At 37.4% G+C, this 27,907-nt stretch overlaps 1 protein-coding gene and 1 long non-coding RNA gene across 3 annotated transcripts in view; both read right to left on the reverse strand.

The window, feature by feature from the left end:
* Window positions 1-8,922: 8,922 nt before the first annotated feature.
* LOC148743407 (uncharacterized) lies at window positions 8,923-10,424 on the reverse strand. Its single transcript, XR_015989145.1, has 3 exons — window positions 10,159-10,424; window positions 9,978-10,038; window positions 8,923-9,686 (listed from the first exon to the last, which is right to left on the reverse strand). It is a non-coding gene; the product is annotated as an uncharacterized LOC148743407 (long non-coding RNA).
* A 15,251-nt stretch (window positions 10,425-25,675) lies between these two features.
* LOC148743408 (G protein-coupled receptor GRL101-like) overlaps window positions 25,676-27,907 on the reverse strand; it is a 169,644-nt gene continuing 167,412 nt past the window's right edge. For both annotated transcript variants that reach the window (XM_088726341.1, XM_088726339.1), the window contains 3 exons: window positions 27,751-27,792; window positions 27,333-27,372; window positions 25,676-26,989 (listed from right to left, as the gene is read on the reverse strand). In XM_088726341.1, coding sequence (XP_088582467.1) covers window positions 26,890-26,989; window positions 27,333-27,372; window positions 27,751-27,792 — 182 coding nt within the window. In that variant the 3' untranslated portion in view covers window positions 25,676-26,889. The remainder of the gene's footprint in view (window positions 26,990-27,332; window positions 27,373-27,750; window positions 27,793-27,907) is intronic.

The following is a 27,907-nucleotide window of genomic DNA, read 5'->3' on the forward strand; positions in this document are numbered from 1 at the left end:
CTTCGTTCTTCTAAAAAATAAATATTGTCCTAAAAGTATCGTGCGATGAGGGATTAATTTGAAAAACCGTACTATCTTAGATATTTCCCAAATTTTCAACACAAACCTGCGCAATTTCCTGTCCGGGAATTTCCGTAAGCAACGATTTATGCTGAATCTACTACGCGGTTTTATGTATGCAAGAAGTTCGCTCGTTGAAAAAATAATTGGTCGCTAAATATTTCATGGTCGTTTTTGCTTTGTCATTTATTAATGGTTTTCGGGTAGAATACGACTAACTGGTAAACATGACTCGTTATAATAAACTCTTTTTCTTCCTGCTCAACGTGTATATTCATGCTGTGTTATAAAAAGATTGCTTCGTGCTTTAGCTGTGCCTATATCGGGTTGTAGATGCACTTTCGAAGATTGGAGAGCACCCAAGAAGCTAGAGTTGCTCTCAACTGCACCTCAAGCAACTCTTACGCTTCTTTCGTGCACTTAAAACTTCCCGCGAGTGCCTCCAAAACTCTAAACTGGATCTTGCGCTTCTGAGACTAAACCACTTGAAATTAAATTTCTTCCAAGTTGTTGAGGTTTTTGATTTTGAGATTTGAATTTCTACCTTCTAACCCGCGTACTAATTTGTATGCGTGTTATGGAATCTATGTAAAGACGTGTTGTAATACATAAAATAATTTAAGTAATAATAAGTTTGCTCACTTACAGCAGCTGCAGCTTGGTCAATGGAGTGAATATATCACCATGTAATTTATTGATGTTGTTCGAGGCCAACCACCTGCAAGATTAATGTAGGTCCTCCTTTTTTCAGCATTTCCCCTTTCTAGACACTCACACGAAAAAACAATTCCACCGACTTATAATCCACTTGCGGCTATCAAAAGTCATTGCACTTAGAGAACTTTATGCTTTCATTTATAACAGTGGAACCCCCATTAACTATAGCTGGAGAGGAAAACATAGTTAAGTTTAAATTTCATCTTATACTCTTTCTGTCGTCTGTATCTTGAATCATAATTCATTTGAATTCAATTTTGCTCCTTTAAGTACGCATTTCAACTATTTCCTACACATTCACGTTTTAGAGTATTTTCTAAACTCATACGAACCACAGTTCCCACATAGCAGATTACCAGTAGGAAACTAAAATCACCCTATATACATCATCTTAAAGTTTATAAACAACAGAATTCGACAACTTATTTGCTTTTTATTTTCCTGAAATGCAGAGATATTAATTGAGCACAAAGAGAAAACTACTGATGTGTTTTCAATCGATTTATACACGCTTAGGTTGTTTTGCTTCGGCAGACAGTCTGGGTGAAGTCAAGCAGCACATATTGTGCTAAGGAACTGTGGGGCCGATTAATGATCGACGTCTTATTTGAAAAGTAATAAACTTTTCAAGTTCGAGTATGTAATTTTTATTTCTGACCTTTGCGCTCTTGATCATATCTAAAAGAAATTCAGCCAGACGATTTTTTACTTCAACTTTTATCTCACTCCGGGCCAATTTTCAAAAAAGATCGGTTCATTGCTATGAGCCCGAATTCGAAAATGTTTTTCCAATTGGTTCGAAAATCAAAGCAGAGTAAAGCGCTTCCAAACTTTGCTTAGACGATCTGTTTACTTTAATCCGAGTTTGATTTTTTCCTAAATTCTCGCCACAAATAATGTTTTTATCTGCTAAAATAGTGAATTTCGATTGATTACATTTAATTACTTCAGATTTTTGGAAAAAAATTATTTTGGAAAGATTTTGGACAGTTCGTACAGTTCTGTTAAAAGCTGTTATTTAGCTCTATTTGTTTGCTTATTTTAGTACATGGAGCTATGGACAGATCGAGCCGACCAATCTAAACTGACTATCAGGTTTTCAGCCAACAGAGAGACACAAAACTAGGAATAACATCTATAACAACCGGCTACCAAATTAAACAACTCCTCTCCACTCTGATGATGAATTCCAACCACGTTTCGGATCCCTTAACGACTACTCTCAGTCGTAGGATCAAACTACATAATCAGAGTTTAATGCTTACAATTTCGCAGTGGAGTGAGGGAATTTATCTGGAAGGGACTGTAGTTGTCTGTCTTTGCAGCCAACTCGTGTAACCATATCCATAAACCTATATGTGGTTGTACATTGGCAAGGATCCGGACAGCCTTAAAAAAAGGAAAGATGATAATCCCGTTGTCATGCTTCATAATGCATTTTATGGTAAAGTTCGGATACAACGCACGCTGTCATTGATTGAAAGGACGTGCTCTATTAGAGTACAGAGCACGGAACTGAGCTAAGGCTGTCACACCATTTGCAAATTTGTACTGTATATAGCGTTTTTTTTCGTGAATTTTAAGTGAAATTTTGGAACAAGCGAGCACGCAAGTAGGACCAGAAGAGCCAAAGTGTAGTGTATGCGCTTGGTTCTTGTAAGTATGCGCAAGTCTGCGTATTATTCATTCCATGTGTTTTTCGAAATAAAACCGAATACATGGCACAAACAACGGTTTGTAAACGTGCCAAGTGCCGTAGTTTGCATTATTTTAACGTGTGCAGAGACGAAAATTCTCAAAAAGAACTAGGAAAATAGACAGTCCGAGTTTTGAAGGTAATCACGCTCACTTAGATTGTAAACCTACGTGCGGTGATATCAAGTAAACATGACTCTCACTTGTACAGTATATACATGTATAGTTTCATGTTCTAACACAAAGGAGAACAAAGGAGGAATGGTGAAACTTGAAAATTTATCAAACTGGTATAACTGTTAAATGTTTGGAAATCGTGACGATTTCAGAGCGACTGCAATCATGCTGAGTTCCATCGCAGCTAGCTCATCATGGCAATCTCCGGTCATCACAGTGAAGCTAGCCTCAGAAATAACATTGGCCGCCTCTCGAGTGAACTGAACTAAAAGCTTGCTCTTATATCTTTCCGATGCGTGGAGTGGAAGGCCATATCAGACACAACAAACGCGTTTTACGGTTTTGTCATCCCGAAAAATCTTCTTGTCCCTGTGAATTCGGATGTCGTTCATTCATAAGACAAACGCCTTAAGCAGTTTGATTTTCTAATAGTCGACTACGTCCCGTGTTTCTCTCTACACTTCCTTCGTGCTCTAGCCGATTTCTATGTGCTTTACAACAGAACAGAACACAGTCAAGGCCTTTCTGTTTGTTAATTAGTCAATGTGGTTGGAAGTGGAAATTTTGAATGCGTCCGTGTAAGCATGAATAAATGTCAAAATGTTAAAAAACTCACGTTCGATTACAAGACGGAATTCTTTCTTGTCAACACCATCCTTTCTGTTCACTTCACAGCTGTACTTGGAATTGTTTTTTTCAGTAATTTTTAGTTGAAACATCACACTTGTACTGTTCTGTACCGCTATCCCATTCTTTCTCCAAACAATGAATGGTGCTGGTGCACCTTGTGCTGGGCACCATAAAGACGAGGAATGGTTGAAAAGAACGAACTGAGTCTTGAGCACTTTATCCAAGTTTGACTCGACTAAGAGAGAAAAAGCAAATACAGAAAAATTAAAAGCAGTTCAAATATGGTTATCTCATTTTCAGATACTTTCATCAAGACAATACTTGCCGGTTTTATTCGCTGCTTTGTTATTGGTAAAATAGCTCATCTTGTAATAACCAGCTATCCGGCGAAGAAAATCGTAATATGACGGATTTAAAAACAAGTTCTGTCCACTGGATCTCACAATAGTAGAAAAATTCCTTCCACAAAATTTTCCAAGAAGATTGGCAGACTTGTTGTTTCCATCACGAACCTCAAGATACATATCATCAATGCATGGTGTTGGATGCAAAGTCTCCAAGGTGAAAGTGACTTCCACATAATGTCCTTTTGGAGCTTGCAAAAGTTGGCTCGCTTTAAAACTTGGGACAACTATCTGAAGGCTTACTTCCGGTATCAGCGTATCTGTGTGTAAAATGAATAGAAAACGAGAGGAAAAAGAAGGAAAGGTCCTCGCCCAAGTCTTGAAATATGTAAATTCTATCAAAGCTATTTAAAGGCAACATCTAGAATGAGAGTTCGAGTTCAGATACGTCTAAGGGGACTCACGACATTACGTTTTGATTCAAAGCTATACACGTAAGACAACGCTGAGATTGGCTATGTCTATGAAAACTAGTAAGTAAACTAGTAAGTAAATGAAATCACACAGGAGCGAAATAACAATAGCTTTGATATAAAGCAAAGGATGACCGACCAAGGAGACTGTATCACTTGTATCGGACATTGCAAACTACGACAAGTAAAGAGATTTCTCTCTTCTAAGAACAATAAATGTGGCTGGATTTTTTGTGACCGTTTTTTCCGTACAGTTTAGTTTAAAATTGAGTGAAGAGAAGCAGTTATGTCTTTGTTTAGTTGCTCAAGTGCTCCCCATAAGTTGACTTTTGTAATACGTCACGCGCATGGTTTGGAGCTCACGTGTAATGGTCGTCCCCTCTCATGGATCGCGGAATCACGAAGTTCGGACTCGAGAGGGAAGTGGAAGTCAACTCCATTGCTTCTATGTTTTTTCTTTATTTTTTTCTTTTAATTACCAGGGAACAGTTAATCGATTTTCGTATCCCCCTCAGAGCTTCACCGCCACGTGTCTCTTCCGTGCGTGTGTCACTCGCTTAATCGCGAGTGTATCCTACGCAGGCCGGAATATTTCATCGACGTGTGAGATATTCTCACTAGACCAAAACACTTATTAAGGTCGGTAAAATGTAACGATTTCCGATCCTCTAGAATCGGCTTAAATTAGATATTTAGTCCCCTAACTTGATACTCTATAAAAAAGAAAGATAACAGTGCTTACAGAAAGCAATAATGAAACCCCAGAAGGTCCTTCTAGACACCATCTTCCTGTTTTCAGCTGATGGGCTGAGGGGAAGTTTTAAATATTGAGTCAACTTTTAAATAATTGGATTGAGTAACATAAAACGATGGATGATGCATTTTTTCCGCCTAGTTAAGTGCCTTGTATGTTAGCGGATCTCATTATAGATCAGAGATGCCGAGGCTGTGTTCCTCACAAAGCAGTTAAAGACGACGAGATGTAGCTATATCAAAGTTTCTTTTTTATGGCACTGCTTTGCTTTACTAAGGTTTTTAAGTGAACTTTCCAGTGTTATATTTCACTGCATTTGATAATAAGAACAAGTTATATAACCATAATACCACGAAATTATCCTTATGCCGTAAAAGAAAAGTTGTAAAGAAATTCTTGTAGAAATGGCTTCTCCCCTACCTTTACAATTACATCTTCTCCAACGATGTAATTTCTCCTAAGGTTCGTTTATTCTTCCTTGTACATGTATTTCTGTCTCAGTGTGCGCGCCTGAAAGAACGTGCCGCGGCAAACAATTGACTGAATATAAAAACATGAAAACGTCGTAATTTTTATTATCATTCCAGTTTTTAAAGTGGTGTAGGAAAAAATCAATAGTCACTTTTAAAATTATGGCACTGTAAAGATAAGTGCAGTGGATGTTGCCAGACCTGAGAACGCTGAATTTATTTATCAGCCTTTAAAATGCATGAAGAGTGCAAATGTAGTAACTCAGATTTGCCTTGAATATTTGAATATCGAGTAGGCACAAATACCAATATTTTTTTTAGAATTGAAAGGTCCGCCCTTCCCTCACTTCATTCACTGACGCTTAATTTTATCTTATATCGTATCAACATTTCAAACATCAAAAAGAAATAAATACCTGAAATGTTTTTTTGCTGCTCCCTCACTTCAATTTACGGATCGAACGGTCTTTAAACAGCAAAAAATTCATATATAGAAAGTTCGCCTGCATACAGCTGTTCCAGATCATCTTAAAATGAATATTCTTATGAACAAGCCTTCCATTCAAGTCAAGTCACTATGTACGACATTCTCAATCATCTGTCCATAAAACGTCAGCAATTATGCCTTCAACCAATTTTGCATTTTAATAAATATCATCGACATGAGTCACCAACACATAACCAGCTTTTCAAATAAAAACCAAAAATGCTTACTTTTACGTTTTACAAAATGTAGCGAGTTGCAAGCGCTCGAATAAGTCAACCCCTCTCCTTGAAAAGGGCAAGTTTCAGAAAGTGACTTGACAGGAGATCACAGAATGTGCCCCAAGGCTACAATGGTGGTGAAACCAGAATTTCGCAGCCCCCATCCCCCTCCCCTCCCCTCCCCTCTCCTTCCCGCTCCGATATGAACTATCAGAGGGAAGAAATTATCATAACTCAACGAGAGTCAATATTCAGCTAACCGTTGTTCAGTTGTGTCTCTCAGTTTTATTAAATACGTCGCATAGTATAGATTTTTGCTATTGGATAAGTTTTCACTTAAGCTCGATTTCCGCCGCTCTATCGAGTCCCGTCTCACCGGAAGGAGCGTGGCCTATGTTCTTTCCCTATTTGTAATAACTTGTTCATACCAAAGATGCGAATATAATATGCCAAGTAGCGTTACTGTTGTTAAATATGTAGTAAATAAAATTCTTGTGTTCGTCAGAGCATAAGACTTTAGCTGGAACGAGTTCATCAAATGCATAATATGGAATTAAAAATTTTTGGCCCTAGATATGATCCTAATACAAAGCTCATACAAAGCGAGACAAAATAATGACTTTAAGGTGCTTGAGAGCGAATTTAAAGTGTAAGTGGGCCATACCTAGAGTAACAAGCACTAAGAAATAACCCTGTAAAGCAGTAATGAAAGGAAATTAAAACGGATCAGAATGAAAAAAATTCGTCGTGTCATTTGCTAAGAGGTTGGTTGGTATTTCAAAAGAGGTTTATCTCTTTGCAGTTTTTCGCCATGTCAAAATGATTTCTAAAGTTATCATCTAATATTCAAAATAAAAAGTAGAAAACACCCGCTTACATAACTATTATGCAAATAAAACAAAAATATTTTCTATTATATATTGAAAATTGTCCATTGAATTAAAAGATAAAAACTATATTCCATTCCTGCATTACGCACGGTTCAGTTGCTAACATCGAATAGGAAATTTTCAAGTAATAACACACACAACTAAATAGAACTTAAACTTATTGGTTTCCTGCAATCAGGCGGGATAGGTTAGTTTAGTCTTTAATAAAACAAAACGCTGTTTTGTTTTAAGAAGGACGTTTTAAGTTATTACCTCTACACCTATTGGTGTTCTTTTGATACTGGTTTAAAAAAAATATTAATCGTTTTATCATCTTGCTGGGTGTTTTATTTGGCCAAAATTGTTCAAACCCAACATCGTTAATTTGAGTCCAAATATATCATATTCAGTCATATCTATTTAAATGAATTCATTTACATCAGGAACATATTTTAAGCCTCCTTTTCAACCATATTTTGTTGATAATAATAAATGAAATATATATCTAGATCGCAATGTGTTATGTAAATTAAACTTCAAATCGTATATAGCCTCCTTTTCTCTCTTTAGAAAGCTGGATCTCCCTCGATTTCCGTTAAGTTATTTTCATAACTAAGAGACGTTTAGTGAGCTAACAAAGAAAAGTTAGCGGCAAATTTTTTTTTTTCATTATTCATCTTTTTATCATTTTTTTAGGATTGTCAGAAAAAATAGATAGGAAGGGAACATATTTAAATGATCGTTTACTACGTTTGGGGAGGCGGGGGGAAGGAGGTGGGGTGGCGTAGCTGGCATCGTATGGTCGAGGTGGCAATTTGTTCAGCATTGACAACTTAAGTGAATTTTTCATACAAATTGGGATCAGGGTTTGACAGGCCAACCAGGTTATTTATTCTTTTCCTTAAGCCACGGTTTGAACGATTGCAGGGAAAATTTTCGATAGACAAGAAAAGACCTTTTGATGACCCTCAAGATTTTCCTAAATCATAAATGATATTTTTCTCCCTTTCGCTTATTATTTTGTTCGGTAAAACACAAAAAACAGTTCATGTATCATTGGTATTGATTTTTAATAGCTTTTACTGATTTTAAAGACAATAGGTAATGTGAATAATCTTATTGCAAAATAGTTAGGTTACTTCGCTGTATCAGCTGAACCGCTACTTTCTTTCTACTTTTCCATCCTTGACAATTGAAATATCCTACCTAAAATTTTTGGCTGCAATATTATTAGTAATTGATTAAGTAAATCACAAGATCAACAATAATATTTGGAGTAAATAAACGGAGGCTATATATGTTACTCATAATTAGTTCCCAGCGGTTTTAACCACGTAGAAGATACACTTAGTGGATGGTTTATTTTCTTTGCCGTAATACTACGGTCTGTTCCCTATACATGGCTTAAATAAGGATTCTCCAGGGTAGCCCTACTCACGCTAGAGGTCTTCTCAAGATCATTGTATTTACCCGACAGAGATATAAAGTATTGAGAGGCTTGCTAAGATTTATTAGAACATAGCTAGCAGAGTCGCGCAATCAAATTCATTATACGTAAGCGTGCTCAAAATCCCGATAGTGCACGCTGATAGCGTCAGCAAATCCGACTTCGCCAGAAATTTTTTTTTCGCGCGAGCGGCCATTGCTAGTGCAGGGAAAAATAATACATTTCGCGACAATAACGGATACAAACAGAAACTCGGCCTGCTAGTCCGAAAACGAAGACAATGTTTCGACCTTTTCCCATGGGCTAGAGTTCTTAAATGAGGCAGAAAAAGAGAAAAACAAAGGAAAAGGAGACTCGGCATCAGCGCCGTCACGATTCGCTTCAACTGATATTGTTGTCCGTTTTTCGCGTCGCATTTGATGCACAATTCCACCGGCTATGTTCTAAAACGATTGGTTCATGCTTTCAGCTGTGCACTATCGAGTTATGGAGCACGTGGGAAGTTTGGAAAGCACTCAAGAAGCTAGAGTTGCCCTCAGCTATCGCCTAAGGCAACTCTTACGCTTCTTTCGTGCTCTCCAAACTTCCCGCGTGCTCCATAACTCGATAGTGCACGCTAAAGCATAAACCAATTGTTAACTAGCAGATGTGAATACCATTTCGGCTGTTCTTTCTAATTAATATTTCTATCATCTATTATCATTTTCTGTCAAGGAAGGATATGTCTCTCGGTTTTAAACATGGAGAACAACCGATTGAATCAGTAGGCCAGTGGTATCAAACAAGATCACATTTTAATAGTAATCAAAGTTTAATGTCTTTACGTGGAGCATGGTTACCCAAATTGCCCGAGCCAGAGGCTCATGTATGAAACGCAAGACAATAACCCACCCATCCCACCCCAGGGGAGGACATCCATCACACAGTAACCTCGTGCGTGGGAAATTAACGTCTCCTACCCCTAACCCTGCAGGAGACGGGACCTCCATTTATTTGTTCCTATCCGAGAAGACTAGAATATCTAAACCATTTCTTGATGTTATAGAAAGGCAGCATATTCTTCTCAATTATTTTAAGACCTTGAGTGTTGGTCCGGCCGAGCCCTCGACCTCCCGCACATCAGTCCAGCGCTCTATCCATTGAGCCAACCGGGAGGCGGTTAGCTCAATTTTTATGAAATGATAAGCCTTGAAAAACATTTTCCCGTGATCTGACCAGGAAAAGTAGGAAGCTATCCTTGCTTTACTGTGTTCCACAAAAATATTATTAGTAGAATTATTCTTCTTTCTGCATTTCACCATTCGTTGATAATCCAACATACTGCTCTTTGTTGTTCAATGGTGTACTACAACAAGAAATATCTTGTTAGATGTCAGGGATAAAGCTATTCCTAAATTGTTAGTCCTGATATTCAGATAACCTTACCTAGCAATTTCAGTGAGTTATACGGCGAGCAGGTTACTAGAATTAACAGTTCTATGAGCTAGACGTATTATCCTGGCTCGTGATATCGAAGTCTCGTGACTGATATCATCACAATGAAACATAAGTAGGAATATATAATTACTGGTTAGATCTAAAAAGTTTAGGATTTGGCTTTTGTTAGCTTTACATCCTTTCATCGACCAATGATTACAATTTTGTATCATATTCCAGATCATCTTCTTCAATGTTATCTTCTCCTTCGTGATCTTCCTCTAAAAGATGTTGAAAGGGAAAAAATTAAGAGACCACAATAACACTATCAGAATGAATCGTTACGGTATTTAACTTTATGTTATTGTTCAACGAACAGAAATAGAGGAGTTATCAAGAACCTTGTTCCTGAGGTGGCATTGCCAAAACCTGAACTTCCATCATTTCAGCTCCTTGCTGCACTAAGAACACAGAAAAATAAATGAGTGAATAAGCCTCTTCATGTAAGAACAAAGCAGGGCAGAAACGATTTTTGAAACTGTAATACAATTGTTTGAATGTATTCAATGATCTTGATATTGATATAAACGTTGTAAATAAAAAAATGATAATAATAATTGTAATAATTATGATGAGATTAACGTTTGTGAATATATGAAATTCATACATGTGGAGTGCGGTAAAGGCCTGAATTGTTTTCAGGCCTTATTTTCACTACTGCTTGAGTAGTGTTCGTTACTGCGAAAATCGCTCTCATACTGATATAATGAGATCATTATGTGCTTTCCTGGTTAAATCGTTCTTCAATTCCAACTTGATAATCACCATGCTGCTCTTTTGTGACTTGTTCGTCTTGATTAATGGACAAAAAACAAGAGCGAAATAGTTAAATAATGTCCTGAAAAGACAGGCGATTTCAAGACCAGTGATGTACCTACTGGCAATTAGATGCAAAAAGTAGTTGTAGCGAACGACAACTCAACAAAAATATGTCAAAATGCTCTCGAAGTTTTATCTTGATGAGCTTCGGTGCCTTTCTCCGCCAAAGCTCTTTATGTTTTTTTTTGTTTGTTTGTTTGTTTGTTCTTTTGGACGCCATCTTCCTGTTATCAGCTGATGGACTGGGGGGAATTAAGTTTGAGTGTTGTGTGGGGTTGAAGCATTTGACTAAATAGCGTAAAATGATGGATAACGCATTTGTCCTTAGGTTAAGCGCCTTGTATATTATGGATCCCATGACAGATCACAGATGCGGGGCTGTTTAACTCATAAAAAGCAGTTGAAAACGACATTTTGCAGTTTAATCACAAAGAAGATTGCCATTGTTTTTTTTTAAGACACTCCTGTCCCTAATCGAGGCTTTATAGGGAACTTGCAAAATCATCTTTCAGTATATATCATAAAAAAACAACAATTCATTACCATTCAAAAATGTCCTTACGCCAGATAGGAGGGTTATGAAGAGATTCTTCGAATTCCCTACCTGTGTGATTGAATTTTCTCTGACTATAAATCTTCAGAAGATTTATAGTCAGAGAAATTTATTCTCTCTTCTTTATTCTCTCTTGTTTCTCTGCTTCTCTGGGCGCGCCAGAATATAAAAGTGTCGCTGTGAACAATTCACGAGATATGAAAACTTGATAATGTTGTTACTGTTATCTCAGAAAGTTTAAACTGAATAAAACGGTAAAAGATGATATGGGGAAAAAATAAGTTTGTTAAAGCCTTAATTTCCCTTTTTGAGGCTTAAACGCAGCATTTGATGACAGACTTGCGTAAATAAATGGTAAACACCACAGCGTACACAATTGAGTTATGGATGCACGCGGGAAGTGGCTAAGCACAAGAGAAACGTAAGAGTCGCACAAGGCGATGGTCGAGAGTGACTCTAGCTTCTTGTGGTGTGGTGTGGTGTTTATCATTTGTTAACTAATGAACATCTATTTAACAGATTTCGACCAGTCCACCTCTGAAGTTCAGTTTCCAAGAACTCAGCATCGCTAACTTCATCAGTGATAAGTTACTTAAGATTTCTCTTTTTTAAATATCATTAAAAATCATGCAAATAGCTCCTTTATTTTACTTCGGCTCGTAATCAGTTCTTGTGCCACCATATACTCAAGGGTTGTATAATCTAACCTAGAGATCTTTATCGTTCTCCATAAAATGTGTAGTATATTGCATGCGCTTATTCATTTGGTAAGGAAAAACACACTTTACTTACAACTGCTTAAGCTTTACTGACTGATTCAATAGAGTATGGTGCAACTCCTTCATTTTGTTATTGTTCAGGGATCTAGAAGAGTTAGAGAGTATGCAAAACAGTTGCATGAGGAAGTGTAATAAATCTGTTCACGTTTGTCTGTGCGGCTTAGTTAAAGGAAAAATTGGAAAGAGAAACCAGGAGAGAATGGAGCGAGCAAAGATCCCCAAGCATGCTTCAAATAGGAGTTACTACTCTTATCTGCTCGGGACAGTCAATCTGTAAACCATATCTATTATCATCCTCTCCTACTCCCTTTACGATTGACGACACTCGGCCGTAATTTAAATATATTTTCGCTAATTAATGAAAACGAATCTCAGCATGTGGTGGGTAAATGTTAGCAAAACCGATATAATCTTTAGAAATAGAGTTTATTGATTATTTAATTTAAAACTTACAGATAGGTCAACTCGGTGTTGCTATTGAAGACTCCCTTCGGTAGATAAACTTCTATTCTAGAGTTTTGCAGCTTTTCGAACTACATAATTGTAAGGAAAGGCCGCAGACTGCGATGGGCTGCTTAGAATGATAAGTCAGATTAAACTGTCTAGCGACTGGTTTTAATGCATCCCTGTCATTCCTTTCTACTGTCGCGAAGGTGTTCTCGGAATCGGTCACCTGGTCGTGTTCCTGTTTCAGCAATGAATATCTTTTTGCAATAAGTGCAAGTTATGCAATAGATGACTTTGGCGGAGGTGCACGTGAAGTGATCAGTAATCTTAATTGATCGTGTGGGTCCCGATTCTTTCTAACTTTATGAATGAAAGGAAAAGTTTTGCATCGTGCGCGAGAGCATTTGAAACTTGCGGGCTGATCATTAGTTTGTAGTGAACTTCTGACCAAAAAGTTGCCTATGTTTTTAAAGCTTTTGAATGAAATAAGCGGAGGTTGTGAAAAGATAGTACCGGTCTCTGAATCGTTTTGAAGTTATTTAAAGTTTTTAAGAATGATTGATTTAACTGCGTGGTTGTGAGGGTGAAATGTAAGAGTAAATAGAATGCGGTCAGTAGTTTCCTTATGCGGCGTTTGTAGTGCTGATTGTCGATGAATTGGTTGGGCGCGATGCTTGCCCGCTTGAACGACTAAAACAGGTTTCTTAATAGTGCCTTGATCAAAAAAGGTTTGAAGCCCAGGAGACCTTCGCAATTTGGAATGACAGCATAAGTAGAGAAATGTAATATCCATAGTCAAAAGAAGTTTGTCTTCACCAAGAAAATTAAAGTCTAAAAGTTTCAGTTACGTGTTTGCTGTCTTTAATACCTGATGGTAAAGTTTTGACGTTACGAGCCATAATTTTGTCTAAATAACTGGTAACAGGTTTAGTGGGACAACTGCCGGCCAAGACAGCGAGTCGAGCTGGGTTGTTATGGTGAGATTATTCGCAGTAGCCGGAAATGCTAGAGTAATAAGTAATTGAATCACCACGCAATTTGTTGTCGTAAAACAGCCTTTGAGTAATTAAGAATTAGTAACGATATCGACACAGATAATAATAGTATTGAATACGTTTATGTACAATGGACTTGTTAAACACCTTCAAGCTAGACAACGAGAAATTCCTCCCTTCGGCGAAATTCGTTGCACAAGTCAAGAAAATCAGCGAAAAAAACACCTGATGTTATCACATCACACAGACCGCTGGGAGTGAGGTACACTCACAGATTTCCACGCGGTACGCAAACATCCATTCTTTTTTTAGCTGATTTTCTTGTAGTGCGAGACGGATTTCGCCGAAAAGGAGGGATTGCGGTTGTTTAACATAGTATTTTCTGAAGGGAAATTTGAACAGATTGTTAGTGTTCTCTTTTAATGAAAAATTTTCATTTCCTTGTCGACCACAAGATAAGGAGAATTCTAACTCATGCCATGTAAATGTCTTTACTGAGCATATATAAATATCTCTTCGGGTTCTCGCTTTCTCGCGATAGTGAACATAAAAGTAAGGTTCGTCACTCACGATTATGGGCTAGCTTATTAGATAATTAAATCTTTTCGAAACTTGTGATGCAATGCGATTGCGCAATAGTTGACGCTGCAAGCGAGTCTTACGCAAAACGCGAAGTAGACTATTTCATGCATGAAAGGTTCGTATATTCTGTCTTTCAGAAATGTGTTGCTTTCAGTAAGATATAGACGGAGACTATTCCATATAAAGTGCGCGCAAACGATTTTTATTCGCGAGTTGTAATGTATCAAAAAACAATCGAACAAGTAAGCGCAGCGAACGAGGTGGGTAGTACGGAACCTGAAATTTGTCACCTGAGAGGGAAAACCTTCCAAGACGATCACATTTCGCTCTCTCTCCGCCTCCCCTTTCCACGTTGGCAACCCAGAATACCTCGCGTTAGCAAATGAAACAAATTCACCGATAAAAATTAGAAAGTTGAATTTGAAAATTCCAGTCTATTGAAAACCCTCTCACCCTATTCCATTACCTTCATGGTTCACTAACCTACCATGCGTGAGTTATATAGCAATACTTGTCACATCGCGCGTCAATAAAATAAGCACAAGCATAGGTATAGATATTGTTTACTTACAGTTCGGCCAACTCTGTGTTGTTGTGGAAGACTTCAGGTGGTAGCTCCTCTATTTGGTTTGTATCCAGTCCCTAAAAGAGGATATATCCGGCATTGAGCTTCAACATTTAACCTCCTCTTTATTGTTGTTGTATATTTTCTCAAGATAAATACTATAATAGTCATCTAAAAATGGGTGTTCTCGTACATGTAAAAACGGATATACTTTTCACTCACAGCCTTTTCAGCTTGACTAACTGAGAAAAGGAATCACCTCACAATGTTTTAAATATAAAATAGTGAGCAGAAATTCTGCGAACAGTAGTTGTAAAACTTCTTTATTCTCCAACGCGTTCCGTCTAACTGTCGTAGATTTCTTCAGGGATTTTTACAAGTATAACTAGACGCCTGTAAAAAGCCTCTAAAACCGTGGTCCCCAAAATATTTTTGTCACCTAGCCTTACACGTTTTAAAATTTTTCGCAAAACTTTGCCTGTTCCTGTTGGTAAGTCCGGCCAAGCCTCTATTGTCATTGGCCCCCGTAACTCTGGCTTATAAACACAGGCGTTTAGTTGTACTTGTAAAACTTCCTGAAGAAGTCTATGACTACGACACTTGGAGTCGGAGAATAAAGAAGGATCAACTAGTTACCATCTGTAATGTATTGCGTTACACAGCTTTATAATTACCACTGTAAGGACAATTCCTATTAATCAATCGTGTTGTAAATCTACTTTCTTAAGTAGAAGTAGAATAACAAATCACGGAGTATTGTGTGGTAAATATACTATCTTGATCATCTAATAAACACTCTACATTGTCCAAGACTTGATCAGTGATAGATATTCAAAGGTTCTCCACTTACAGCCTCTGCAGCTTGACTAATGGAGTAAATAAATCACCACGCAACTTTGTGATCTTGTTTTTGTTTAACCATCTATTGGTGGATAACAAGATAAAGCAGTCAAAGCATGTACAATTGCTCTCAGTTTTCAAATTTAAATAGCGAACCAAGACTAGGGAAATAGAGCGTCATAGAGGGTAAATATAACCATAGTACGCTTTTTTTGTCAGTCGCTAACAAATATTTGTTGCGGTTTTCGCGATGGTGAACACAAAAGTAATGTTTCCTCACTCACGACGACTATGGTTTCGTTAAACAATATTTCGATTATTTTAGAATTAATAACGATAACGATCATGACAGTAAAAAAAAATTGGTAAAAATCGAGCACAAACTTGTTAACCGCCTTACAGTTTGACCAATTCAGTGTTATAGTTGAAGATTCCTGATGGTAGCTCCTCTATCTGGTTGTGCTTTAACCTCCTATAAAAATGATACATAATGAATTTTTGAGCGGAACTTTTTAAACGTCCGTCAGTTATCGGCATTTCTTCAAATCTTGAGGAAATTAATTCAGTCCCGTACTAGGTTTGCGATCGTTAACTTTTTTATTTTATTTTCTGTAAGAAATGGTACAATCTCAAACACAAAATGGCTGATATAAGAGTACCAATTTTCACTTAAAGCCATTGCAGCTCCATTAACTGAGAAAATAAATCACCACTCAACTTCTTGATCTTGTTACCGTCTAACCATCTGTAAATGTTGAAAACTTTGTCTTACCATCATATAGGAAAATGCGACTGCTAAACTGGTAAAACTAGAGAACGAGGTGGGTAGTACGGAACCTGAAAGTTGTCACCTGAGAGGGAAAACCTTAAGAGACTATCACATTTCGCCCTCTCTCTCTGCCTCCCCTTTCCACGTTGGCAACCCAGAATACTTCGCATTTGCAAATGAAACAGATTTACCGATAAAAATTGGAAAATGGAATTTGAAAATTCCAGTATATTGTCATTTATGAAGATGGAAGGATGCTCTACTCCTCTCTGTCAATATTGCCGATCTGAAAATCCTCCAACCCTATTCCATTACCTTTGTGGTTCACTAACCTACCATGCGTGAGTTATATAGCAATTCTTATCACATCGTGCGTCAATAAAACTACCACAAGCTTAGGTATAGATATTAGTTACTTACAGTTTGACTAACTCTGTACTGTTGTGGAAGACTTCAGGTGGTAGCTCCTCTATTTGGTTTGTACCCAAGTCTCTAAAAGGAGAAAATATTCCGCATTGAGGTGAAACATTTAACCTCCTGTGTATTGTTGTCGTACATTTTCTCAAGATGAATTTCATAAGAGACAGCTAAAAATGGGTGCTCTGATACATGTAAAAACGGATATACTTTTCACACACAGACTTTTAAGCTCGACTGACTGAGAAAAGGAGTCACTTCGCAGCTTCTTGATCTTGTTATTACGTAACCATCTGCAAGTGTTGAAACTTTGTCTCACAAGAAATTATCAGTGTTCTATTAATAAGCAGAGGGAAGAGGCGGGAACTACAGAGCCGTAACATTGAGATCTGAGAGAGAACACATGCAAGTACGACCTTCATTTGTGTTCTCCCTTTCCGTCTCTCCCCCCCCCCCTCCCCTCCGCCCCTTGGACACAAGCCATGGAGAATACCTCACACAAACAAATAAAGCAAATTCGCTAAAAACGTAGAAACCCTGATACATTCACGTGGTTTGGAAGTCTTAGCTCGCCGTGCTCACCAATATTCTCTTTTACTGAGTAATTTTCAGTTTATTATAGATCGCTTAATTAAGTTAGAGAATTTTGACGAAATGCTTCCCAAAAGGAACCGAATGATTTAGGGCTGTAGTAACGGTAAGCTCCTTCATGAACCGATCAACTTTTTTAGCGAGTAGATAGTGGAGAAAAGAGAGGAAGCCTTCCAAAAAAATTTTGAAACATTTTCTCTTTATAAGTATCGGTCATGATCTGGAAACTGACAATTACAGAGTTTTCTGTAGTGCAATGTTTGGTAGAAATGCCGACATTCAAGGAACTTGCCTTGACTGTGTATTTGCAGAAGGACTCAAAACTTTGCTTAACGATTTATAACGGACAAACTGTTTAGGAAAATAAGGATTTTAAATGAAATAAAGTTCCAGTGATCAACTGTAAACACCACACGTTTTAACTTTCTAAGTTACTTTTTGTGGAGAGTGATTAAATTATAAACGGCCACAAATCGAAGTACTCGGAAAATCCGAACCGCTGGAGCTCGCGGAATAAGACAATAAGATTTGAAGATTAAGGATTCCGGACCGCTGAGATGCTTAGAAAAAAATAATGGTTATTAAAAACTTTGGTGACTTACAAGTATTTTAATTTCGTGTTGCTGTTGAAGACTCCAGATGCCAGCTCCTCTATCTGATTGTTATCTAGATCTCTACGAGTATAGATAGGTTAGTGAGTTTAACGTCTTCCTTTCCTGTTGTTTGTTTCTTTTTGCAGTTGTAAATGTAAGTTTTTGTTTTCCATCGGAGTTACTTTTTGAGGAGAATTATTAAATTACAAACGCTTTTTAGGCAACAGATTGTAACACTCGGAGCATTCCGTATCCGGGGTCTGAATGGGAAAATCCGAACCGCTGGAGCTCCCGAAATTAAATAAGCCAATAAAATTCGAGGAGTCAGGATTTCGGACCGCTGAGATGTTTGGGAAAACAATTAATGATTGTAGAAAACTTTAGGGACATTTGGTTTCAGATTTTCACCTAGGTATCTACGAGTATATACAGGTTATACAGGTTAAACAAAAAGAGTTGAAATGCTTACAATTTCGCTGTAGAAAAGGGGCAAGTGCCGTGGAACTGACTGTAAATATTTTCCTCTACATTCAATGAGGGTAGCTGCACTCATGATTCCAACTGCTGTGGTACATTTGCAAGGATTTGGGCAGCCTAGATTATGCCAAGAAAACATGCTTTTATTTACGTGCTGTTTGCTGAAATTTAGGTTTTTTGGTTGTACTGGCGGAGCTTCGCTCTCGTTATCTCGTGAATCCTCAATACTATTTCAATGTCATTGGGTCGCTTAAATGATAATGTCAGTCTCTCAGCTGCGAAGGCAGGTGAAAAAGCTTTAGGATTTGCTCATTTCACCAGCGAGGTATGGAAACATTGCAAATGTGCAGTATATTTCCTTCTCAGCCTTGTTGAGTTTAGAATCAAATATTTCCAAATAAACTCACTTTCAATGACGAGATGAATTTCTTTATTTTCACGTCTGTTTACTTCACAGCTGTACTTGTCATGGTTTTCTCCAGTAATGTTCAGCTGATACTGTACACTTGTACTGTTTTGTACCACTGTGCCGTTCTCTCTCCAAACAATAATTGGTGCCGGTGCACCTTTTGCTGGACACCATAGAGATGAGGTTTGGTTGAAAAGAACAAACTGAGTTGTAACCACGTTGTCAAGGTTGGGGTAGACTAGAAGGGAACAAATGAATAAAATGTACTTATACCTCTGTCATGTTCTGTCGATCGACTTAAAAACATTTTAGAATTGTTTTAGTTTGTAACTTCAGAAGACAATACCTGTTGTGTTAAGTGTTTTGTTGGTGTACGACCCCGAAAACATGATATAATGCTTGAAAAAACCTAATTTTCTGATCCACAAGTTTTGGCCACTGGATCGCACAATACCAGAAATGTTCCTTCCACAAAATCTCCCAAGAAGATTGGCAGACTTGTTGTATCCATCGCGAATCGCAAGGTACATATCATCAATGCATGGTGTTGGATATGACGTCTCCAAGGTGAAATTGAGTTCCACATAATGTCCCTTCGGAGCTTGCAAAAGTTGACTTGAGTAAAACGATGGGACAACTCTCTGAAGGCTTACTTCCGCTATTAGCGCAACTGCAAGTAAAATCAGAGTAAACGAGAGGACAAAGAGAAAAGTTCCTCGCCCAGGTCTTGGTATATGTCAATTTCGCCGGAGCATTGCAAGACAGCATCTCGAATGGATCCTTTTTGCCAGAAAAATTCAGAATGGAGACAAAAGCCGATAGGACGTTTTGATTGAAAGCCATATATAACAAATTACGTCATCATTGGTTGTGTCTATGAAACCTGTATTAGTAAGATAAAGATGAGGATGTAACTTCACACCGGCGAGAACTGATACATCGACATCGACATCGACAAGAACTAAAAGGGAAGAAACCACGCAGACTATCTATATCCTTGTTTTGGAGCGGGTTCAGCCGGAATACTTGCTGATGCTTTGGAACCTCACTTGATCTGTTAACTATTCAGGGATATTTAGACGTAATTTGTCTCCTGGTTTTTAATTTCAAACACAAGAAACATATTGCCGGTTTCAGCATCATATTAAGTGCAAGATATTAACTAGCGGGAATACATCGCGCACCGGTTGAAATAAACGAGCGGATAATAAATTTATGTTTGTAGACACAACCTCATCCTATGTTCTCGTGTAATTGTTACGGAGATATTGTTTTTCGTAAGATACACATACGATCTTTTCTTTCGATCTTTCGGTTCGCTACTATGATTCATTAGCCATGCGATGAAATTTTCTACGAAAGCATATTTAACAAACTTTTTTCTCCTCGTGACGCATATAAATGACATAATTAAGTGAGCGCGCGTTTGATGCCAAACATCAATTATTAAAATAATTTGCATCTTCTAGACGCAGGAGATAAGGCTGGTTGCCTAATAATGAGAGTAAAAAATTGTTTTGCACCACGATTTAGTTGAAAATTAAACAAGGAATCACTAAACTGTATTTTGCTCAGCCTAATGCTTGCGCTGCATAAGTTGAATTTTTTTGTTACATCTCGGACATGGTCTGCTGTTGCCTCGAGCCCGTTCCTACTCATTGGAACATCGAAGACCAGAAAGCCGTGAAAATGACGAAAGTAGAACCTATGTGCTAGATGTCACCTAATTTATGAAGAAACTGTGAGCATGTTTCGAGTTCCTGTCCAACAGTCGCCTTCCGCCAGATGTTTCTATTGCGCTGAAGGTTCCTAATCTTCTCGCGAGTGCATTCTATTCAGACCTAAACATTTAAGGAACAAGTCTCGATAAGAGCAGATATGTAACGAATTTTAGAAAATAAATGGCATTTTTAAAAGTCATGTTTTGACAATAACTACTGTCATCTTCAGTTAAAAATATTACTTCTTAAATATTTTAACTGAAAATTACGATTCGTTACTGTCGAAACATGTCTTTTAAAATTGCCATCTGAGCAAAAATTGCAGTTTTACCGGGGAGGCAATTTAAAGTTTGTGATTTGCTTTGGAATAAGCTTATGTGAAATATTTAGTCCTTTGGCTTGATATCATTTTTAATACACACAAAAACGCTTACAGAAAGCAATGAAGAAACCCCATATGGTCCTTCTGGACGCCATCTTCCTGTTTTCAGTTGTTAAGCTGAGGGGAAGTAAAAATAGTCACTTTACCGTATCACATCTTATAACGTTTTAGTACAACTGAGTTAACGTACATGAATTAAGTTGATATATTTAATAAAAAGAAAGGCACCGCTCTGAAGGTACCGCTCTGCACATTTGCAACTAAATCAAATAAAAAAAACCTTTATTTTAAGATAGTGACACCAATTACTTTAAAAAGTATTCTCTCTAGTAGCCGCTCTAAAAACAAAATTGCTCAATGATGAAAAGCTCATTTACAAATAGTAATTATGATAAATGATCTTAAAAATTCTTGTATTCTCCCTTCCTAGAGGCCCTTTAAAAACAAGATCGATAAGAATAAAATTACAACAATCATGATCAAAAGCCTATTTATAGTTATAAAGGCTGATCGTTTCTAAAGAAACTGTTTGGGGCTACGTCGGTGGGGGTAATATTAATATATCAAGAAAGTTGAAATGGTAAATTGGTCACCGTTACGATTATAAAAGCTGACGTTTCGAGCGTCAGCCCTTTGTCGGAGCGAATAGTGGAATTGTGGGTTGTGTGTTCTTTTAAAGGCAGAAAAAGGAGCTACGTGATTGGTGGGAACATGGCAACGAGAAAAACACGAATAAATTAGTGGACGCTCGAAACGTCAGCTTTTATAATCGTAAAGGTGGCTAATTTACCATTTCAACTTTGTTGATATATTCAAATTATTTACCATTATAAAGGCTGATAGTTTCGAAAGAAACTGTTTGGGGCTGCGTCGGTGGGAGTAACGAAATAATTTGGATATATGAACAAAGTTGAAATGGTAAATTGGCCACCGTAACGATTACAAAAGCTGACGTCTCGACGAAGGGCTAATGCTCGAAACGTCAGCTTTTGTAATCGTTACGGTGGCCAATTTACCATTTCAACTTTGTTCATATATCCAAATTATTTATTTACAATTATAGTTCACCACTAAATTTTCTCCGATTCTTATTGGTGTAAATTGATCACGTGACGCAATAGTGTTCATCCGTGGAGAGACACTTTTAGCCCATAGTGCCCGTCCGCTGAAAATACCCGGATGGATAGTGCCCGTCCGCGGAAAATACCCGGATGGACAGTGCCCGTCCGCGGAAAATACCCAGATGGATAGTACTCATCCTTGAAAAATTTTGGATGGTTTGACAGCCGCGAAGTTAGGCAGATCGGAAAAACAGTGACTTTTCAATTCTTACAGGTATAAGACAATAGAGTGTTTACGTCTTGGAATCATCGTTCTAATGGTTGCCCCTTGGAAATTTGATGTTTTAAAAACTAGCATATTTGTTCTAAGAACATCAAATTTCCGCGGGGCAACTATCCGCCGCTAGTGTGGCAGTGTAACCGACTGGTTAGAGTGTCAGACTTGTTATCCGCCGCTCCCGGGTTCGAGTCCCACCCTGACCACTGGATTTGTTTCACGGTAGCCCCGAGGTCAGATCCTTGGCCACGCTTGTAAATAGCCAACTGGTTTGCCTCCGGCCGGTTGGGATTCTTAATGATGTTCTTAATGATGTTATGTTCAATTTAGACCATTTGTTTCATTTGTTTGCAAGGACCACAATGGAAACTACTGGTTCACCAGTAATTGTGTAATCCTATAGAAAGACTTTTTTTTTTTAGTTCCTCTACGGAAACACTATTGTTTAACAAGTGATTATGATAAAAGTTCTTATAAAAAAAAAAATCACAGTAACTTTTTAATTGTCCACCGTATAGTTTGAGGCGGCCTTATTAGTCAGTGTTGTTGTCTTCATTAAGCTAAAGGAGGTGGTTGGTTCTAAGTTAAGAGCATTTAGTTCTTTAATAGTGGAATAAAAGAATGTTCTCCTCATTGCTTCAGTACTGGGTTTGGGTCAGCGGTATAATGTTTTTGTTCTGCTAGAGTATTTCTATTCAAACCGGAGTGAGTCCAAGGTTGCAATTAAGTATTCCGGTGCTTTTCCATCAATAACTTTCTTTGAGAGGCCGAATTTATTGAGCTTGAATAGTTGATTAGCCGGTAAGTAAGTAGTAGTAAGTAATTTATTTATCCACATTTCACAATTGAGTATAACTCGTTTTAACGTGAACATGCCAGGTTAAAATAATATATATAACAAGCTAGACAATAATGATAATAATAGTAATAAAAAGGAACTATAAAAACATATGGGAGTCATGATGTATATATAGGAAATAAATAGGAATCAATAAAACTAAGAGGGAACAAGCTAGGGATAAAATAAGCTATGTACAAAAGTTGCATTCACACTCCACACTGGTAGTCAAGTTGACCTCGTCCAGCATTGATTTAAAAATATTAAGAGAAGGAGCTCTTCTTGCATAGTCAGGTAGATTATTCCATAATCTTGTAGTGACGTATTGATATGACCTATGAATGAATCTGCTAGAATAAGTAGGCAGATCAAGCCTGCAGAAGCCTCTGAGGTCATATTTATTATTACGAAATAAAAACATCTCCCTAATATTGTTCGGCCCCATGTTATATAAGCATTTATAAAAGAGGCAGAGAGCATGAGTATATCTGCGATGCTCTAGGGTCTTCAGACCCACATGGTCAAGTAAGGTAGTATATGAGTTTGACTTAGCCATGCTTAAAAGAGTTCTAATGGCATACTGATTAGTGAGCTCCAGTTTGTTAGATAGGCCAGATATTAGCCACGTAAGCTTTTAAAAATTATGTTAAGATCGTGCATCCCGAGGACTATCCAAAATTAATCGAACGCAGCGTTTTTGAAGTTTAAACAGTTCGTCTAAGTTGGTTTGGCTACAGTCGCTTCAAACAGTGCAGCGATAAGTGAAGAGCGGTTTGATACTTGCACTGTAGAGAAGCAATCGATATTTGTTTGGTACATATTTCCGAGCTCTTGCTAAAACTGCAATTCTTTGAAGTAGTTTTTGGCGCACAGTGTGTCAATGTGTTCGTTCCAGGTGAGATGACTATGAATATACAGTCCTAAGATGCGTTCTGACCTAAACCTTAGTGAGTTTCATGCTGTCAACTGAAAGATCAAGAGATTGTTTGCTGAATTTGCAGGTTTTTGTCTGCTCGAAATTCTACTGTACTTTGTCTTTGCGCGCTGGATGCATTTTCGAGAACAATTCCCGAGAACTAAGGAATTTTAAAGCATTCCAGTTACACTTACCTTTCCAGGCTTACCTCAGCAATTACATTTCCGTAGTAATATTTCAGGTAATTACTCCTAAGATTCTTTATTTCTTGTTCTTCCGATTAAGTTGTCCGCGCCACAAAGCACGTGTCTTCAACAATTGACTGAACACAAAAACGTAAAGATGTTGTTATCATTCTCATCTTATTCCAGCCGAGAAAGTCTGAATAACTAACACACCACTGTTTATGATAATACATTAATAAATTTATCATTATCATTGTTATTGGCAAGACAGTGGCATGGGAAAAATTAGTTAGTGCTTAATGTTAAGCCGCTAAATCTATAGATGTTTTGTAACTCCGTAAATGAAGAATGGCTGAAGTAATTCATTATTGCCTTTGAGTTAAATATCGAGGAAGCAAAAAGTGCAGTAAATTTTTCCGACAGGTTTGATATCTCCACCCCCCACTCAATTAAGTCTGTGACCTATTTTACTAACATTTCACCCTATCGACATTTGGAATATCAAAAAGAGGTAAATACCTGGAGTATATTTTCGCTGCTCCCTCATTTAAACTCAGATCGAACTGCCTTTAAACAGCGTTGAATTCACATACAGAAAGCCGTCTGTATACAGCTGTTCCAAATCATTATCTTAAGATGAATATTCTTAAGAAAGCGCTGTCCATTTATTTCAAGTCAGTAAGGATGACAACTGTTAAGACGACGTTGCCGAACTTGTGCGCGCGTTTCTAGCGCCTAAGCATTTATAGATTATGCTAGTAAAAGTGGCATATTATGCTAGTAGCAATGCTTTTTTTTATGGCCAAATTATGCTAACATTATGCTCTTTTTTCCAAATTATGTCACCGTTTTTTTAAATTATGCTCTTTGAAAAAATGCAAATAAGTCCAAAATATATATTATTTAACTAGAAGCCGTTCGTCTACAGGAAAGAAACGCAACAAATCCACAATGAATTTCAAATAAACATGTGGTTCAGGTTAGACCCGGGCTCAGTGCTTCACAGTGACCTACAAATGCTACTAGTTTAACTAAAAACTTTAAATATCGATTAAGGTCACCAAGTGCTTGGGACTAGAGACAAAAAATTATCAAATAATGGCATCAAAAATGATCTGATAATTATCAAAATGAGTAAATTATGCTAGCATTGCTACTTGGCAGAAATTATGTCAGTTTGCTCGAATTATGCCAAAAATTATGCTAGCATACTCTGTAAATGTCTACTAGTGCCCACTTGCTTTGAGATCACATAATGTCGCCAGCAAATCACGCAGACTTTTTTTTTGATGTGTGCAAGCTTTTTTGTTTTTTTTTTGAGTCGTTAGAAAAGTTTTGAGCTTTTGAGTAGCAATTTGTTTGACGCCGGGTTGTTGGTATTTACTGTGTTTACCGTGAGTTTACAAATAACACCTCAGGCGCGCCACCACTTGATGGAATTAGAACCAGTAACTCTTATGAGCCGTAACAAATAATTATGAACTTTCCTCGTGATCCTCATTTATTACGTTATGGAGTAGGTAGAAGTGTGTCATATCGCTTAATTATGTCAATAAAAGGTGAGCACATGGAAAACGATACAGAAAAGAATATGCTGGCATTTCTCTTATCCTCTTTTATTCTAGAGGCAGTTTCATACATTTTCATGAATATGTAAGCTCCAAAATTGTCATGCTGTTTTGGTTGCAAGAGTTGAAGTGAGATACTTGCTTTATCTCTAAATATCTCAGAATTTTAATACAACATGAATATAATTACAACATTAATATAATAATTATTTGATTACTAACGACGTTACCTCTTAATTAATAATTACCCTCCGTAAGTTTTACTCAATGGTGCTATATATTAACATGATCCTTTAACCAGGAGCCATTTCATCAATATGTTAACACTTTATTAATTAAAATTTTTCACATTTCGTCCCAGCGCACTGTTTAATTTTTTGTCTAAACGAGGATCAAATGTTAGATAATTCATAGGCCAGAAAGCGTGCATTTTCTGAACTCTGCAGCAAATATATTTAAATACCTGTTCTTGTTCTTAATATAATTATGTACATCAGGGCGAACGAGCAAACACGTGATCAAAAATGGCAAAAAAAAAACACCCTTGTAGTCCTCGATGTGCCATCCTGTCGTTTCGAGCCAAATAATGCCATTAGTTTCAACCGCGCCCCTCTTTTCTTTGTACAAACTATGATGATGTAAATCACAAGGAAGCACTGATAATGTTAAGAGGCAATGACAAAAATATCAATTGTGAATATGAAATACCTAAAAGGGTGCCTGAGAGGGTGCCTGAAAGGGTGCCTGAAAGGGTGCCTGAAAGGGTGCCTGAAAGGGTGCCTGAGAGGGTGCCTGAAAGGGTGCCTGAAAGAGTGCCCGAAAATCTCCCAAAGATGATGTCAATAGAAATGGCGGATGTCCCAAGACATGCGCAATTTGCATCATAGGGGAATAAAATCCTCAAGAAATGATCTGATCAATTATCTGTTTAACGTAGATAAGTGATAGTGTGTAACTATAACTGATTAAACCACTGAAGCAAAGAAAAAAAAATTTTTTGGGAAGGTTTTTAAGATAGCGAAGGACTGAGCGAGATTTGACTTGACTTAAAATAACCAACGCACACTGAGGGGTTTAATAGAACTGACTTAATGATTCTTTTTAAACTCCTAAACTGAGGCACAAAATGAACGCAAATAGTTTCTTCTTAGGTACAAGAATCTTCTACAAAGATCACGCTTAGTTAAAATGGTGCCACAGCTGTATCTCATCACTGATCCCAATGACCAATTCTGCTTAGAAAATTGTTCAAAATTTCTTTTGCAACAATTTCCTCGAATTACACCACCTACAGTGCCGTCTCGTTTTCGAAATCTTGCTCTTCATGGATAACTTTGGAAGCCGAGTACGACTTTCGACGCTTTGAAGATCTTGATTGTCCCCATCTTCTGTTAAAAAGAAAGAAGTTTTTTGGGGGATCTTTCTCCGACAACAGCCCTATTCTGTCGTTTGATCAGTCAGACAGTCAATTAGTCCGTCGGTTGGTCAGACAAGTACTCAGTCAGTAATTCCAAGTTGAAAAGTCAATGGTCATTTAGGCGACTGGTCAGCGATTTGTCTGTCAGTCGGTCAATTAGTCAGTCAGTTACAATGACAGTCACTCTTTAAAAAAAAAAAAACAGTCAACCTTTAAGCAGTCAGGTTCTCAGTCACTATGTCTATCAACTATTTAATAGTAACTGCGCGTCATCAGCGTAAGATAAAACTGGGCGTATCTCTTTGCTCACTCACCTCTTTTCGGTTGAAAACCTGAAACTTTTGCTCCGTTTACCTACAATTAAATGGACACGGTAGGTAAAATAAAAAATTCAAGAGATGTTGTACTTGATGCCTTACTGCTTGCTGCTCAGTAAACAACATTCTAACATCATTCTCCTAAACGAAAGCGTGCAACAGGATTAACTTGAAGATAAACATTGATTTCTTTTACTGAATATTAATCAGTATTCTGCCCTATCATGTTATGCTTATAAAAAAATTGTTTTTCAATATCCTCTCACAGAAAGACATAACTATTCTGAGAACTCCACTCTCCATATGATTCTGATATTTGATACGAAGTTTGATAATAGACTATATCCACTCCTGGTCATAGAAATTTTAAATTTGTGATAAAGGTCTTTGTAAGCCCTTTGTAAGGTTAACCTACCTCGAGTAAGGGACACAGAATCAAGCTCTTGCTCCCCTTGCTCTGCGTTGATAAAAAGAAAACGAAAAAAATAAGCAAATATACTATGGGTATTTAAGTTGTGCTCCCTCTAAAAGGGGTCTTCACGACTTTTCAACCGAAAAAAGTCGACTTGTGT

Source organism: Stylophora pistillata, chromosome 1 (assembly GCF_964205215.1).
Source record: "Stylophora pistillata chromosome 1, jaStyPist1.2, whole genome shotgun sequence".
Classification (NCBI taxonomy): Eukaryota; Metazoa; Cnidaria; class Anthozoa; order Scleractinia; family Pocilloporidae; genus Stylophora; species Stylophora pistillata.